This window comes from Esox lucius, chromosome 17 (assembly GCF_011004845.1).
Source record: "Esox lucius isolate fEsoLuc1 chromosome 17, fEsoLuc1.pri, whole genome shotgun sequence".
Lineage (NCBI taxonomy): Eukaryota > Metazoa > Chordata > Actinopteri > Esociformes > Esocidae > Esox > Esox lucius.
Window position 1 is genome coordinate 12,114,245 of NC_047585.1, and position 17,669 is coordinate 12,131,913.

General features: G+C 41.8%; 2 protein-coding genes across 3 annotated transcripts in view; one reads left to right on the forward strand and one right to left on the reverse strand.

Moving 5' to 3' along the window:
- kcnd3 (potassium voltage-gated channel, Shal-related subfamily, member 3) overlaps positions 1-17,669 on the forward strand; it is a 116,563-nt gene that overhangs the window by 86,247 nt on the left and 12,647 nt on the right.
- The window catches only part of LOC105023684 (piggyBac transposable element-derived protein 4-like), a 28,472-nt gene that overhangs the window by 10,256 nt on the left and 547 nt on the right, over positions 1-17,669 (reverse strand). The window contains exons 1-2 of one of the 2 annotated variants that reach the window (XM_010893077.3): positions 7,370-7,801; positions 1,639-1,764 (exon numbers count right to left, since the gene is read on the reverse strand). In XM_010893077.3, coding sequence (XP_010891379.2) covers positions 1,639-1,751 — 113 coding nt within the window. In that variant the 5' untranslated portion in view covers positions 1,752-1,764; positions 7,370-7,801. Of the gene's footprint in view, positions 1-1,638; positions 1,765-7,369; positions 7,802-17,669 lie in introns of those variants that run through there. The other variant, XM_034287359.1, reaches the window with a different exon arrangement.

A 17,669-nucleotide genomic window follows, 5' to 3' on the forward strand; every position in this document is an offset into this window, starting at 1 on the left:
GGATGTGGCTGTGTTCATTAACCAATCACATTCAAACTCATGTTCAATAGAAGTCATTACACACCTGCCATCATTTAAAGTGACTCATAAATCACAAATTAAGTTCAGCTGTTCTAGTAGGATTTTCCTGACATTTTCTTAGTTGCATCTCAGAGCACAAGCCATGGTCTGCAAGAGAGCTTCAGAAGGATCTCATTGTTGAAAGTTATCAGTCAGGAGAAGGGTACAAATTAATTTCCAAAGCATTAGATATACCATGGAACACAGTGAAGACAGTCATCATCAAGTGGAGAAAACATGGCACAACCAAGAACTGGACTTCCCTCCAAAACTGATGGAAAGACAAAAAGAAAACTGGTCAGGGAGGCTTCCAAGAGGCCTACAGCAACATCAAAGGAACTGCAGACATTTCTGGCAAGTACTGGCTGTGTGCTACATGTGACAACAGACTCCCGTATTCTTCATATGAATAGGTTATAGGGTAGGCTGTCAAGGCGGAAGCATTTTCTTACAAAGAAAAACATCAACCCTGGCTGAAGTTTGCAAAAACAAACACCAAGTCCCCCAAAAGCACATGGGAAAATGTGTTATGGTCTGTTGAAACCAAGGTTGAACCTTTTGGCCATAATTCCAAAAGGTATGTTTGGTGCAAAAACAACACAGCACATCACCCAAAGAACACCATACCCAGAGTGAAGCATGGTGGCTGCAGCATCATGCTTTGGGGCTGTTTTTCTTCAGCTAGAACCGGGCCTTAGTCAGGGTGGAGGGAATTATGAACAGTTCCAAATACCAGGCAATTTTGGCACAAAACCTCCAGGCGTCCGTTAGAAAGCTGAAGATGAAGTTCACCTTTCAGCACGACAACGACCCAAAGCACACATCCAAATCCACAAAAGCATGGCTTCACCAGAAGAAGATTAACATTTTGGAATGGCCCAGCCAGAGCCCAGACCTGAATCCAATTGAATATCTATGGGGTGATCTGAAGAGGGCTGTGCATAGGAGATGTCCTCGCAATATGACAAATTTGGAACAGTGTGTAGACTTTTTATATCCACTGTACGTATAGTGGCTTTCAAAAGTATTCACCCCCTTGAACCTTTGTACATTTTATTGTGTTGCAACATTAAATTTATTAAATTCCATGTTGCCACTGATCAACATTATTTGTTTTCACAATGTCAAAGCGAAAATTTACAAATTGTTCAAAAATGTATTACAAATACAAAATAGAAATTATTGATTGCAGAAGCATTTACCCCTTTAGACAATATTTGGTAGAGGCACCTTTGGCAGCAATTACAGCTATGAGTCTATTTGGAAAAGTGAATTCTACCAGCTTTGTATATCTGTACACTGCAATTTATGCCCATTCCTCTTTGCAAAATTGTTCAAGCTCCATCAAGTTGGAAAGGGACCTTTAATTAATAGCGTTTTAAAATTCTATTAACTTTTCTGCTGACTTGTTTAACTTTCTGCAAAAAATGATTAGCTAATATCTAGCTACTTTAGTTGCAGTCAAAGATAATACTTTGAAGCCTAGGCCCATGTCCTGTTTACCAATGACAGAGAAATCTCAAATGAGAATGCAAACATTTGAACAACTGCATATGTTTGATAAGCAAATTATTTTACCCATCTGACTGTGGATCCTGTTCTTCTCCAAAAAAATCTCTGTAGGTTGAGTTAAAACTCTGCTCACTCACAGAGTCCTCATCCATTTTCTCTGTGTCACTGTTCCGCTGCATTTCTTCTTCAACCCTGTCATATACATACACACATAAATAAATATATTTATTATATACATATATATATATATACACACACACACACACACACACACACACACACATATATACACATATTTATACACACACACACACACACACGATGTGTACCAAACTCACTAAAAATAGCGTAAATTAAGCCTCTTCTGAAAAAATCTAATCTGGACCCAGACATATTTAACAATTATAGGCCAATATCAAACCTCCCATTCCTCTCAAAAATCTTATAAAAAAAGGGGTTTCCCAACAACTGAATGCCTTCCTGAAGACAAATAACATTTATGAAATGCCACTAGAACTTTACTGGGGGACGGCTAGGGAAATGAGTGCACGGGCATGTGTTCCTGGGCCTAACAGAAAGTTAATTATGTCCAACAACTCAGGGATAACTAGAATGTCATATGTTCCTGGGCCTAACAGAAAGTTAATTATGTCCAACAACTCAGGGATAACTAGAATGTCATATGTTCCTGGGCCTAACAGAAAGTTAATTATGCCCAACGACTCAGGGATAACTAGAATGTCATATGTTCCTGGGCCTAACAGAAAGTTAATTATGCCCAACGACTCAGGGATAACTAGAATGTCATGTGTTCCTGGGCCTAACCAAACTGCTTAGAGAATTCCAGGAGTCAGGGACTCAAAGTTGGGTCGCTTAGACATATGTGTGTGTAATTACCAGTAGCCTTGAGCTTGAGTATGGAGTTGAACGAGGAGTGCCGTAGTAATCTATATTCCAAAGTAACACAATTTATTCAAATCAAGTAATAAAGTTACAATAGAAAACAGTTACATACCAAAACAATTCAACGTCCTCCCAACTAGCCTAAAAGTTTACTAATTATACCACAAGTATTTAAGACACGATAGCACAAAGGTATGCTAGGAGCTTCTGTTAAAGATAGTCACCTGAATATGACTACAAAACAACGTGTCGGGGGGTCTCTTTAACAATGACAAAATCCTAAATATGTATACAACACAATGTGTTGGGAGGTCTCTTTAATGAGGACAAACTCAAATAACTGTTTGGAGACATGCCTATTTATCCTAAAATCAGACATATCTAAAACACTCCCCCAAATAGTGGTTAGCAGTACTTTACCTTGGCAAACACAATGAACACAAAGGACAGGGATTGTCCCACTTAATCAATGCAAAATTATCGAATGGACAGGGCGTTGCTGCCAGCTGTTGTCTGACATGCAACAAGGACAATCATTTCTACAATGTCCTTGTGAAGTTTGACCCATAACCCATACAGTACAATTAAGCATATCAGTCTATTCTGCCCTTTAAGGGGAACAGAGAAAATCCAAAACACTACAGATAAATGTCCACAATATCATGCATTTAGTTACACCGCAGTTTGCTCTGAGTTTCACACCTCTCCAGGTGAGCTCAGGAAGGTGGGGCTGATGGCCTACACCTGGTGTTCCAGATCTTTGGAGAAGAAAAGCTGCGTTTCCACCGCAGGAACTATACCCAGGAACTAGGAAGCTTTCCAGGAACTCGCTGTGTTTGCAACGTAGGAACAAGGCTCTGGAACTAGCAACTGCATTTTACCCCCAAAACAGTCCCTGCTCGGGAGGTTGGACTCTCCTAGAGTACCGGAACTTTTGGGGTGGGGTTTGCAGTGCTGAAAATGTATGATTGGTCCAGTAGTAGTAGAGTTTACTCGCAGTTTTCAACTGCCATTTTTAAATGTCCTCAGCAGACTAATGTACAGGAGTTATTAAAGGAGTTTATTTTGCTTACCAAAAAAATTAAATAACAGTATGGAGAGGAAATCGAGCGATAGGTTAATTGAGTGTTTATGCTTACGATCAAATCCAGCGAGATTTCAAAACGGAGACTCGTAATGCTAAGGTGTACACGAAAATTTCCTACAAGTTAGGTGCGCTGACCATTATTCACACCGGGAAACAGTGCCGTGAGAAGCTTAAAAATGAAAACAAGATTACAAGAAGATCGAGGATCACAATAACAGAAACGGTTCTGACCAGCGGAGCAAATAGTTTGACCGTCTACATGCATTGCTGGGTCAAAGGTCGGCCTTCTATGGCGCTGTGGCAACGATTGACTCGGCTGCTGCGTTTTGGAAGCCGTGGTGGAAGACACAGAGACTGGATAACCAGTCGGTTTAAGGTAAATCACAATGTTTTACATGATGCTTGTTAAATGCTGGAAAAGTCAGGATTATTGAATACTACATGTCATGCTGTTGTTCCTCTAGACAAAAACCAACGTTAGCTACAGGAACATAAATGATGTTTGTCTAGCTAACGTCCCCTATAATCAGCCACCCCCTATTTGAAACATTAATGCATGGAGGTTTAATGTATGGACATTTTTGTTGCAAATCGTGAACTTCGACTTGCGCGACAGACCAGACATCATCACGTAGGCTGTTATCAGTGATCTGACTTTTTCCCCCTTCTTCACCAGAAGGCATGAAAGTAGCTAAAACGTTCAAGTAAACACGTAATTGAAACAGTGATCAGGCATTTTTAACACAAATAAAGAGGAAATGAAAAATTATTGGACAAAATAGTAAGGCAGCTGATAACGGTGGCCGATAATAGGGGTCGTATTTTTTTGCCATGTCGCTAACCAACTAGCTGAAAATAGTAATATTTCCACTGGAATTTCAGAAATAATTAATGACATGATAGTTAACATTGTATGCATCTAATAATCACTTAACATTAACAACTTGATCAAATGATTACTCGGTACAAGATATTTTTCAAAACTGCGGTTGGCTATGCCGACGATGTTTGTGTATTATTAATTTATTGTGGTGTGTTTGTTTTTCTTCTTAGGAAAGAGGAAAAGAGACAGACTTCCTTGACGCACTGAGGGACATGAATGACGCTAACCGGACCGGTCTGCAGCGAGGACAGGAGCAGCAGGACCAGTATTTGCAGCTGCTAACCTGAGGAAAGAGGCAGGCTGAGGAGAGCCGCATAAAGAGCAATAAGGAGGCGTTGGCATTCCTCGAGTCTCAGGCGGAAGATTCTGTGTTATGTTAACCATGTACAGTGTTATGTATATTATTGCTTTATGTTCTTGCTATATTTTTATGATTCTCACTACATAGTTGTAGTGTGCTATGCCACCATCCATAAGTATATTACACTCATGTATGTATAATATTCAATAATACTACCAATTGCTGCTGTTTTACTTATGTTACTGCCATATCTAAATGCTCAATAATACTACCCAGATTACTGTGTTTTGCACCTACATTTTTGCAGATAAATAAATAGTTGTGGAACCAAATACGTGTGTATAGTGGCTGTTTGTGTAAATCTGAAAACAGAAGAACTTCCACACACTGTCTTGCTCACTGCAGAAATATTTATTAAATCTCAACGTATGCAGAAATTGTGTAGAGTGACACACTGCTGTAATGCCGACTCCAAATGGGAAATGCTCCTGTACTGAGTTGGTTGCAGGTTTCCACAGTGCACTGGTGATCCTTGTTGGAATGGGGACACGACGACGTCATGTCACCCCAGTTATGGTTGCAATCGACGGTACAGGGACAGAAACGTGTCCTTAAATTCTTTATCCACTAGGCCTCTGTGAAAGTTGAAACCACAGTTTCCCACCGTTTGTGTACCCAAACGGATGGAGAAACACGACGCATTCTGTAGTACTCGCATATCTGAAACACACAAAAGGTGCCAATAATAAGTTGTAGTTTACAGTAACATTATTCCCACTTGTGATTTACTTAAACGTATAAAGGCCTACTAATTTAAATCTTACCATTCTCTTTGTGCACGATGGCGAAAATCCGTCTCATCAGTCATCTCATGGCCAATCTCCGCGATAACTGGCAAAATCCGCTCTCTTTATTTGTATTCCACTAGCATTTTGGGGATTTTGAACCTGTTTTGCTACTACAGCTCGACTCTTCCACCGTTGACTCAATGACCACATTTACAAACCAATAAATCATGACCAACACAACTTGAATCTCCTCCCTAGTTGCTGTGGTGTTGCAGTGCCGCATAAATAATAAAGATGCCGGTCTGTCACTGTATGGCGTGTGGTGCATACGGCAGCGGACTAATTAGCCTTATTTTCGCAGGTCTTCAGACCGCGGTGGAAACGCACACAACAGTGGGCTGAAGGAACCCTTTTTGAATAGCAGTTCCTGGGACTCAAAAGTTTCGGGTACTTTTTGGTGGAAACGCGGCTATAGAGTTCTGTAGGCAGATCTCACTGTGAACCTCGACGGCTGTACGGTCGTATACCGACAAACTGAGAAAAGACACCTCAGCGTTACACTCGACCCTGACCTCTTCTTTGATGAAGATATAAAATATATCTCAAGAGTTGCTTATTTTCATCTTGCAAAAGATTTTTATCAAAAACTGATGCAGAAAAACAAATCCATGCTTTTATTAGTTCTATATTAGATTACTGCAGTGCTCTTAGTCACTCTGTTTGATGCTTGGCAATGTGGGTGGATTGATTTCCTGCGTGTTGGGCCCTGTCCGGGGGCCTCCCCTGGATATGACCACAGTACTATATTATTGTACTGGATCAGTTCTCCTTCTCCATTGTAAATCCTTTTAGATCTAAGGAATGCACCTGTCGCCTGCATTTTTTTATTATTACAACTTGTACTCTTAAAATGTTCACCCTTGCACAGCCAGAAGAGGACTGGTCACCTCTCCCAGCCTCGATCTTCTCCAGGTTTCTTCCTACCCACTGAAATTCAGCACTGTTGTTGTTTGCTCCTTGGGGTTTCAGGCTGGGTGTTTTGTAAAAGCATTTTGTGACAATTGCTGTTGTAAAAAGGGTTTATAAATAGATGTGATTGAGATAGATAGATATAGATATATTATATTTACATTATATATACAGGCATATATATCATGTAAAAAAAATATATGCAAATATGACATGAACGATTCTTAATAGTTATTACTTGATTCTTAATAGAAAATCTCCAACTCTCTCTCGGCAGGCTCTGGATAGATAAGTATTATTCTAGCTTAGTGGCAAACACAATGTTAGAAAACCAATATTAGCACGTGAAATAATTACTTACAGTGGCTCTCAAAAGAATTAACCCCATGGATTTTCTACATTTTGTGTTATAAGTTTAAACAAAAATGGATTTTATTCAACATACACTGTTTTCCTAATGTCTAAGTGAAAAAGTAAAATCTACAAATTGTCCTAAATTAAATTACAAATTATTACTGATTGCGTATGTATTCACCCATTTAGTCAGTATTTGATAGAGACACCATTGGCAGCAATTACAGCTATGAGTCAATTTGGATAAGTCTACCAGCTTTGCATATCTGGACACAGCAATTTTTGCCCATTCTATTTTGCAGTTCTGTCAAGTTGAATATGGACCGCTGATTACTAGCGTTTTTTAACGTAATTAACTTTTCTCTAGACGTATTTAACATTCCACAATCGAAGCTAAAGCTTGTAGCCTATGCCTTAGTTCTATTTATCAATGAAAGAGAAATCTCAAATGAGTATAAAAACATTTTTAAAAAACTGCATTTGTTTGATAAGCAATAACTTGTTTTACTCACCGATTTAAAATTGGATCCCGTTCTTCCAAAAAAGTCTTCGTAGATTTATTCAAAACTCCAGCCCTCTCAGAGTTAAAAGCAAACCCAATGTTAGATTAACTGAACGCGAAACTAACCGGAAATAGGTATATCCTGCTCGTTTTCAAGTTAAAAGTCTCTGTTAGGTGTTGTGCAGGAACCCGTCCCGTCCCACTTTGCGTGAGCGCGCACACTCTAAATTCTCCTTTGCTGCGACTTGCTACGTTGCTACGAGGTGTTTGCCCCTCACACCGATGTCAATTTTAATTTAATTCTGACTTTCATGAAAACAGTCAAATTGATTATGTTTTCTGTCCTGTCGTCAAGCTCATTTCCTCTAGTTGGTAGCAGATCGGGGCGAATTCGCTTGCAAACGCGCTGTCTTATGGGCGTATCCGCTCTGGGTGTTTGTTTTTCGGCAGGGAGGGCTGTGTTAACAACTTTCTCATCTGGGGCAAGGCGGTGCGTTTACAGGTGACTTCGCGCCAAATAAAAAAAAATTTTGTCACCCATGGGCAAAATAAAAACTTACGTTATCATGAGTTACGTTATCACTATGCTAGCATGCAACAGGTATCTGTAAAACATACTGCTAAATAAACTCAGCACATTATATTAACACAATACTAACTAATACAACTCATATGAGACACTAATAATCTCTGCCACCATCCTCCAAGCATTATTGCGCTTGTCCCCCACTATAATTTGCTTTTCCTCTAGTTGGTAGCAGAACTTTTCACATGGAACAAATATTTCACGTACCGTTGCAGTACAACAAAGGACCGACAAGAAAGACCATCTCTTGTTTATGAAATAGTATAATTGGATATATGCCTGTCAGCCGTATTGATTTGCATACTATTGACCGTGGCCCAACTTCTTGACGCGCAAGAACAGGTCAAACGGCTGCGCTGCCTTTCCGAGATGTTTTGCACAACTGTCAACAACTCCTTGAGGCTATTCATAGAAAATTAATTGTATCCGTCCGAGTCTTGTAAAAATTCTACAGCAAACTATCCTGAAATCCTGACAAACAGAAGCTGCCAGCTGAGTGCCTATGGGGCGTTTGATTGTCAAACTAGACACTATTGTTTTTAGCCTTTTCCTCAGTTGAGCAGTGGGGCCTCCCACTCTTTCAATTTTGGTTAGAGACAGTTTGCGCTGTTCCATGAAGGGAGTAGTACACAGCGTCGTACGAGCTCTTCAGTTTCTTGGCAATTTCCCCCATGGAATAGCCTTCATTTCTCAACAAATACAGACTGACGAGTTTGAGAAGTTTTGAAAAGTTATTTGTTTCTGGACATTTTGAGTCTGTAATTAAAGCCACAATTGTATAATAATGGGCCTCTGTATTGTATAATAATATAATGAAATCAACTTGTTATCCCTGTGAGAGACCCACAAATACTTTTTCCTCCTCTGGGTTTTTACCGAACTGCGTAAGCGGAACTGGCCAAGAAGAGCAAATGTCTCTTACTGACTGAGTGAGTGAGTGACCGACCGACTGACCCTTGTTAAATAGCGTAGTGGTTAGAGAAGAGGACTCAGGGGCGACTGGTCAACAGAAAGAACTGAATTGTTATTTTTTATTTCTCGAAGATTATTTCCTATAATTTATTATCTATAAATATAGCATCTTCCTAAATTGCATTTGATTTGTGTTAGGATTTTATTTCATGTTCATTGGTCCATGCCTTGCTACTTCAGACTGTGTTCTGCTGATAGTTTGTCGTAGCTAGCTTGTTAGCTTCACAAACGCCAGATAACTTGAGAAAATGAATAAAGTGGCTTTCATCCTCGAGCACCGGTTTGAAACCCTTAATTTGGAGGGGAAACTTGAAGTAAAGTGACTTGGTGCCCATCAGCCACGGGATGTTGTCATCACTCAAACTGCTGGTAAAAGTAACCGCGGGTTTAACGTGGACTGGTTTTTGAAGAAAAAGTGGCTAATGTTTATCATACAAAAGAAGGCACTCTTCTGTTTTCCATGTCTGCTATTTGGTTGAGATGGTACTTGGTCGAGTACCATAGATTTGAAAAAAAATTCTGAGAGGATTGCAAAACATGAGAGCAGCAGGAGTCATCTGGACAATGCTGTGACATTGGTCTTACTTGGAAGGGTAAAGGTCACAGCCCAAGTTGACAGTGCATACAGGCGCTCCATTGAGCAGCATAATAAACAGGTGGAGGAAAACAGGTACGTTCTCAGTTGGATCACAACATGTATTATACTGTGTGGAAAATGTGAAACCGCACTGCAGGGGCACGACGAGTCCTGGAATATTCAGATGCATTTTCGAGACTATGTGCGATTCGAGACTTCAGAAAAGCTGATCGCTCAGACTTATGATGGTGCGGCTGTACAGTGTTGCCAACTTAGCGACTCTGTCGCTAGATTTAGGGACTTTTCAGACCCCCTTAGCAACTTTTTTTCTAAAAAGCGACTAGCGACTTTTTGTGGTGTTATTGGAGACTTGTTCTTACTCTTCTCAACGAGCAGCGGGCGCCTCCGTGGGCCCCTCCCCCATCAGAAAGCACTCACAGGCGGTCAGAGCAGGAGATGTTAACTCCTCCGCGTCCAGACTGAAAATGAATCGCGCATGTGGGAAGCCCTCGCTGGCTTTTCCCGCCCATAATGTAAAATTTAAATGTTCTTTGTCTAAAATAAATCACTGCAGTTCTCTTAATCCATGACCATGATGATATCTCCCCTTGTGTGTCACTCTAAATGTAAATTTTTTTTCTAGCCTTTTGATTTCGACTTAAATAGTGCCCCCGCTGCTCCTGTGTATGGAGGACATACGCACACAACCAGGATGGGATGAGGCCAACATAAGTGATGCATACGGCCTTTCAAAAAACTCCGGGGCCGAGCCTTTCTGCAGCTGCTGGAATTTTTTTCTTGGTGTTTTATACAACACTCTAAAAAACGGAGAATTGATGCATCTGGGATTAGCAGTGTGCTCAGCCGTTTCAATGAGAATGTCCAGAAAGCAAAACGGAAGCAAACTGATGAATGGGCTGCCGCCGTTCATGATGGAACAGATGAGCCAGGCCGAAGAGTAACCAACACAGCGCCGGTGATGAAGGAGGCATGCGACACAGTCATCTCCCAGGTGGAGCAGAGGTTTTCACAAAGTGACCACCTGATCGCTGCCAAGCTGGATAACAGCTCGCTCTTCCCACAATTTGTCCTGTCATTCTTTACATCTGAGCTTGACTGTGCTATTAAACTATGGCCTCTAGGAAACAAGGAAAAGTTGAAGTCTGAGCTGACCACTCTGTACCGCCACACTGAGCATCACACTGGTAAGACGGCCCTGTCTCTGTTAAGATTCATCCATGAGAACAACCTAGAGGAGGCTTTTGCTGAGACTGTTACTCTGCTGAAAATTATCATAACACCTATGACGACATCCGAGTCAGAGAGGAACTTTTCCACCTTGAAAAGGGTAAAAACCTTCACTCGCAATACCATGGGACAGCCGCGACTCAACGCATAGGCCATGTTGTCCATCAAAAGCCAGCTGATTCAGCAGCTACACGACTTAATTCCCAAAGTCATCGAAAAGTTTGAGGAAGAACCGCCGTGCCACCTTTCTCTTCAAGTGAGCCCTCAGCCTGCCTTTGTGGTGCTGGTCCGTGCATTGGTCATCTTTTTGTGCAGGATCGATTGATATAGATGGTGAGGAATGTCAGTGTGTCCATGCTTATCTATTAAGGTTGTTGTCATAGAATGGATCTGTATCCCTAAAAAGTTGTCTTTCCACTTCGTTGTGGCCTTCAGTGGTGTTGAGCTCATTGCTGTTCATGTATGGCCCTGTAGGCACATTGGTTCTGAGCTTGGTTGCATTCCTAATTTAGGTTTGTAAATGTGACAGTGATAATATTGGTAATTTTACATGTGTGTGTGAGAGAAGGAGAGCAATTACACAAGAAGGTCTCTCTCTCTCCAGTATGTGTACTACAACACCTGGTAGAAGCAAGCCGCTCTGTAGTTAAAAGTGTTTTGTGGAGCCACCCTGTTTGTTGATGTGTTAAATAAACACATCAGTAGCAAGAGGGAGTTTTGTAGCTTTACTGGTATGTATCCTATATTTTGAAATGGTTTGTGCCCGACCAATTTTTACATATAAAAACACCACTGAGCGGGCTTGTTACATATAAAACTGGATATGGTTAAATTGCGACTGTGACTTGCCAGCAACCTGATTAAGATCTGCAGATTTGAAAGACAAAAGGGCAGTCTGGACAACATACCTTCTCCCTGTGTGTTCAGCCATCAGCAACAGCCCCCATCATCGGGGCGCATTCACAGTCAACAATCCCAGTCATCCCCACCCCTACCACTACAATGGAACTTTCAATCCTGGAGGGGGACGTTAACTGACTATTCAAGAGACGGAAGGAAGGGAGTCGCAGAGTTACATGACATTGGGGACAGTAGAAACAATGGACCTCTAACACCTTGGCCTGATTGTCGCATTATTCAAGAGAGGCTTCTATGCTAGACATTTATCAAATGGAAAGGAGTCTAATTGAAAGGGTAGATAAGCACAATTTTTCCCACACTCAGCTTTCTGCTGTGTTTTCTGACATTTTTAGCACCTCACTGGAGATATGCTCCATTATAGCCTGTTTCAAATCCTCCATCATCATCCCATTCCCCAAAAAGTCAAGGGTCACAGGACTTAATGACTGCAGACCCGTCGCCCTGACGTCTGTGGTAATGCAGCCATTTGAGAGCTTTGTGCTGTACCACCTCAAGACCATCACCGACCCACTACTAGACCCACTACAGTTTGCTTACAGAGCCAACAGGTCTGTGGACGACGTGGCCAACAAGGCTCTTCACTTCTACCTCCAGCATTTGGACTCCACTGGAACCTACGCCAGAATCCTGTTTATGGACTTAAGTTCCGCATTCAACACCATAATTCCCGCTTTGCTCCAAGACAAGCTCACCCAACTGGGAGTGCCCAAGTCCAAATGCAGGTGGATCGCAACCTTCCCGTCCAATAGGAGGCAGCATGTGAGGTTGGGGAAGCACTTGTCTGAACCCCTGACCATCAGCGGCACTTGTCTGACCCCTCCCCTCAGGGCTGCGTCCTGTCCCCCCTACTTTTCTCCCTGTACACCAACAGCTGCTCCTTCAGTCACCACTCTGTTAATCTCCTAAAGTTTGCTTATGACTCCACTGTCACTGGACATATTTCTGATGGAGATGAGTCCACCTACAAGTGCAGTCAGAACAACTTGGAGTTCAATGCCCTAAAGACAGTGGAGATGACAGTGGACTTCAGGAGGCCCAGTTGCCCTCCTCCCATCGCCCAGGGTGGCTCCCCAGTCAACTCTGTGGAGTCCTTTCGCCTTTTGGGCACCACCATCACCCAGGACCTCAAATGGGAGCTGAACATCACCTCTCTTACAAAGAAAGCACAGCAGAGGATGTACTTCCTGTGGCAGCTGAAAAAGTTCAACCTGCCAAAGACTATGATGGTGCATCTCTACACTGCCATCATAGAGTCCATCCTGACCTCCTCCATGACTGCCTGGTACGTTGCAGCCACTGACAAGAACAAGGGCAGGCTGCAGTGCATAATCCACTCTGCAGAAAGGGTGATTGGCTGCAATCTGCCGTCTCTACACGATCTACACACCTCCAGGACCAGTAGGTGAGCAGCAAAGATTGGGGCTGATCCCGCTCACCCTGGAAATGGACTATTCCATGCTCTCCCCTCTGGCAGAAGGTTGAAGTCTATCAGGACCAACACCTCTTGCCACAAGAACAGTTTCTTTCCTACAGCATTAACTCTAATGAACAATCCCCCTGGAACCAAACTGACTATAGCCCACTCCCCACATACACACACAACCCTCAACTGGACCAATATATAACCCCTCCCCACATACACACATAACCCTCAACTGGACCAATATATAACCCCTCCCCACATACACACACAACCCTCAACTGGACCAATATATAACCCCTCCCCACATACACACACAACCCTCAACTGGACCAATATATAACCCCTCCCCACATACACACACAACCCTCAACTGGACCAATATATAACCCCTCCCCACATACACACACAACCCTCAACTGGACCAATATATAACCAATCAATCAATCAATCAAAATTTATTTATAAAGCGCTTTTTACAACAGCAGTTGTCACAAAGTGCTTTACAGAGACACCCGGCCTTAAACCCCAAGGAGCAAACAACAGTAGTGTTGAATTTCAGTGGCTAGGAAAAACTCCCTAAGAAGGTCGAATTTTAGGAAGAAACCTAGAGAGGACCCAGGCTCAGAGGGGTGACCAGTCCTCTTCTGGCTGTGCCGGGTGAGATATTAAGAGTCCAATTGGAATAATAAATAAATTTCTCTTGGCTAAATCCAGAGTATATTTGATTTTAGACTAGGTCAGAAGTATGACCAAGTGGACAAGGACAGGAACAGCAACGGTCCCCCCAAACCAGGTAATCCGCAGGTGTGGACCAGGACCTCATCTCCTTCTGAAATTTAAAATTGGAGGAGACTGAGAAAAGTTAGTAGTACATCCCTCATGTCCCCCAGCACAATAATATAGCAGCGTAACACCTTGGAAACTGAGACGGGGGGGTCCGGTGACACTGTGGCCCTACCCGGGGGAGGCCCCGGACAGGGCCCAACAGGCAGGAAATCAATCCAACCACATTGCCAGGCATCAACCAAAGGGACACCCACCAACCGCAACCCCCCTGAATGAGGGCCGAGTATTGCTAGTAGCGTACAGCCCAACTGCACAAGTGCGCAATAGAGAGTCAACAACAAGCCAGTGACTCTTCCCCCGAAGGGCATTGGAGGGAGGGCATCCCAGTGGCGACGAGAGCCCACCTGGCAAGACAGCAAGGGTGGACAGTATCAAGCCTACTGGTCACCTTCACGCCCCCGGGCCAGGCTACACCTAATTATAAACCGTGCTGTAGAGATGAGTTTTTAGTAGACACTTGAAAGTTTGCACTGAGTTTGCATTTCTAACCTTAATTGGCAGATCATTCCACAGGAGTGGAGCTCTATGAGAAAAGGCCCTGCCGCCAATTGTTTGTTTAGAAATTCTAGGTACAATTAAAAGGCCTGCGTCTTGCGATCTAAGGTTACGTGTAGGTATATATGGCTGGATCATTTCAGCAAGGTAAGTAGGAGCAAGTCCATGTATTGATTTATAGGTTAAGAGTAAAACCTTAAAATCAGCCCTAACCCTAACAGGCAGCCAATGTAAGGATGCCAGGACAGGAGTAATGTGTTCAAATTTTTTTGTTCTAGTTAGGATTCTAGCAGCTGTGTGCAGCACTAATTGAAGTTTATTTATTAATTTGTCTGGATAACCAGAGATAAGAGCATTGCAGTAATCTAATCTAGAAGTAACGAAAGCATGGATTAATTTTTCTGCATCAGTTTTTGATAGGAAGTTTCTAATTTTTGCGATGTTTCGAAGATGAAAATAAGCAACTCTTGAGACATATTTTATATGTTCTTCAAAGGAGAGGTCAGGGTCAAGGGTAACGCCAAGGTTTTTTACAGTTTTTTGGGATACGACCATGCAGCCGTCGAGGTTCACAGTGAGATCTGCTAACAACGCTATTCGTTTTTTGGGTCCTAAAAGGAGCATTTCTGTTTTATTTGAGTTTAAGAGCAAGAAATTCTCTGTCATCCACTTCCTAATATCTGAAACGCATGCTTCCAAAATAGCTAATTTAGGGGCTTCTCCATGCTTCATTGAAATATATAACTGTGTGTCATCAGCATAACAGTGAAAGTTAATATTGTGATTTCGGATTACATCGCCCAGAGGGAGCATGTATAGTGAGAAAAGTAATGGGCCCAGAACCGAGCCTTGAGGAACTCCAAAGCATACCTTTGACTTGTCAGAGGATAAGCCATCCACACTAACGAACTGATATCTTTCAGATAAATAAGATTTAAACCAGGCTAGAACATGTCCACGTAGCCCAATATTGGTTTCCAGTCTCTCTAAGAGAAGGGAGTGATCAATAGTGTCAAAAGCAGCACTAAGATCAAGAAGCAACAGGACGGATGCGGAACCTTTGTCTGAGGCCATTAGAAGGTCATTTGTTACCTTCACGAGTGCAGTCTCAGTACTATGATGGGATCTAAAACCAGACTGGAATATTTCATAAATGTTTTTTGTCTTTAGGAAGGCATTCAGTTGTTGGGAAACACATTTTTCTAAGATTTTTGAGAGGAACGGGAGGTTCGATATTGGCCTATAATTGTTTAATATGTCGGGATCTAGATTAGATTTTTTTAGAAGAGGCTTAATTTCCGCAATTTTTAGTGAGTTTGGTACGCATCCGGAGGAAAGGGAGCAATTTATTATGTTCAGCATTGGCTGACCTAGCACAGGAAATAACTCCTTAAGTAATTTTGTAGGAATCGGGTCTAGCTGAGAGTTTGTGGGTTTAGAACTCATTACAAATTTTGTAAATGTGTCGAGCGATACGGTATCAAAAAACTCAAGTGTCCCCATTGACACCTGATCAGGGAGGCACCGGAAATTTTCCGGACAACCGAGATTTTTAGGACCATAACTATTTAGGGATTCAGTTATTTGTTTTCTAATGGTGACGATCTTTTCATCAAAGTAGTTCATGTATTCATTACAACTAAAGTGAAGACCCACTTCACATGCTAAGCTTTGCTTTTTTGTTAACTTTGCAACTGTATCAAAGAGAAATTTTGGATTGTTTTTGTTCGCCTCAATCAGGTTGGAGAAATAAGCTGATCGAGCAGACGTGAGTGATTTTCGGTATTGTACTGTACTGTCTATCCAGGCTAGTCTAAATACTTCCAACTTGGTGGAGCGCCACTTTCGCTCCAATTTTCTGGAGGCTTGCTTAAGTGCTCTAGTATTGTCGGTGTACCAAGGAGCAAGTTTCTTGTTGCGTATTTCTTTAGTTTTTAGTGGTGCAACTATGTCTAATGTATTTCGCAGTATTGAGTTTAGATCCTCGATTTGATCGTTTACAGATTTATTTACTCTGTCATTTAAGAGCGAACTAGTAAGAATATCAAGGAATTTATTTGTAATCCGAGAATTTATAGTACGGCTTTTGAAACTCATTGTTTGGGGGGCAAGTGAATTTCTTGTTTTAACGGTAAATGTAATAAGACAGTGATCCGATAATCCAGGATTTTGGGGGTAAATTATTAGATCTACAATATCTATTTCTCGTGACAGGACTAAATCTAAGGTATGATTGTGGCAATGTGTTGGACCTGAGACATGTTGGATGAAACCCATTGAGTCGATTATGGCTTGAAAGGCTTTTTGAAGAGGATCATGGGGGTTTTCCATATGGATATTGAAATCGCCAAAAATTAGAATACTATCTGCCATGACTACAAGGTTAGACAAGAATTCTGGAAACTCATTGAGGAACAATGTTAATGTATAACCCCTCCCCACATACACACACAACCCTCAACTGGACTTATCTCGTACCTTACATATTTTTTAGTAATTTGTTAATGCCCAGTCTACTGTTTTTGTGCTCAGTCCACTGTTCTTATGTATACATTTTTGCACTAACAGGCCAGAAATAATTCCTTGTTTGTTGTTAAACTTACTTGGCCATAAAACTCATTCTGATTCTGATTCATCAAATGCCGCTTTTCTGAGAGATTTATTCATCAGGCCTTTTATGCTTTATTCGACAGGAAAGTGGTGAAAGTAAGAGGAGGGAGTTCTGCTGAAAGAGCAGATTCGAACACTGCAGCAGAACATATGCACTGAAGGCAGTGGCTTAGACCACTGGAGGCCCTATTTTAATGAAATACGTACACACTGGACAGCCACTTTAATGAAATACGTACACACTGGACAGCCACTTTAATGAAATACGTACACACTGGACAGCCACTTTAATGAAATACGTACACACTGGACAGCCACTTTAATGAAATACGTACACACTGGACAGCCACTTTAATGAAATACGTACACACTGGACAGCCACTTTAATGAAATACGTACACACTGGACAGCCACTTTAATGAAATACGTACACACTGGACAGCCACTTTAATGAAATACGTACACACTGGACAGCCACTTTAATGAAATACGTACACACTGGACAGCCACTTTAATGAAATACGTACACACTGGACAGCCACTTTAATGAAATACGTACACACTGGACAGCCACTTTAATGAAATACGTACACACTGGACAGCCACTTTAATGAAATACGTACACACTGGAC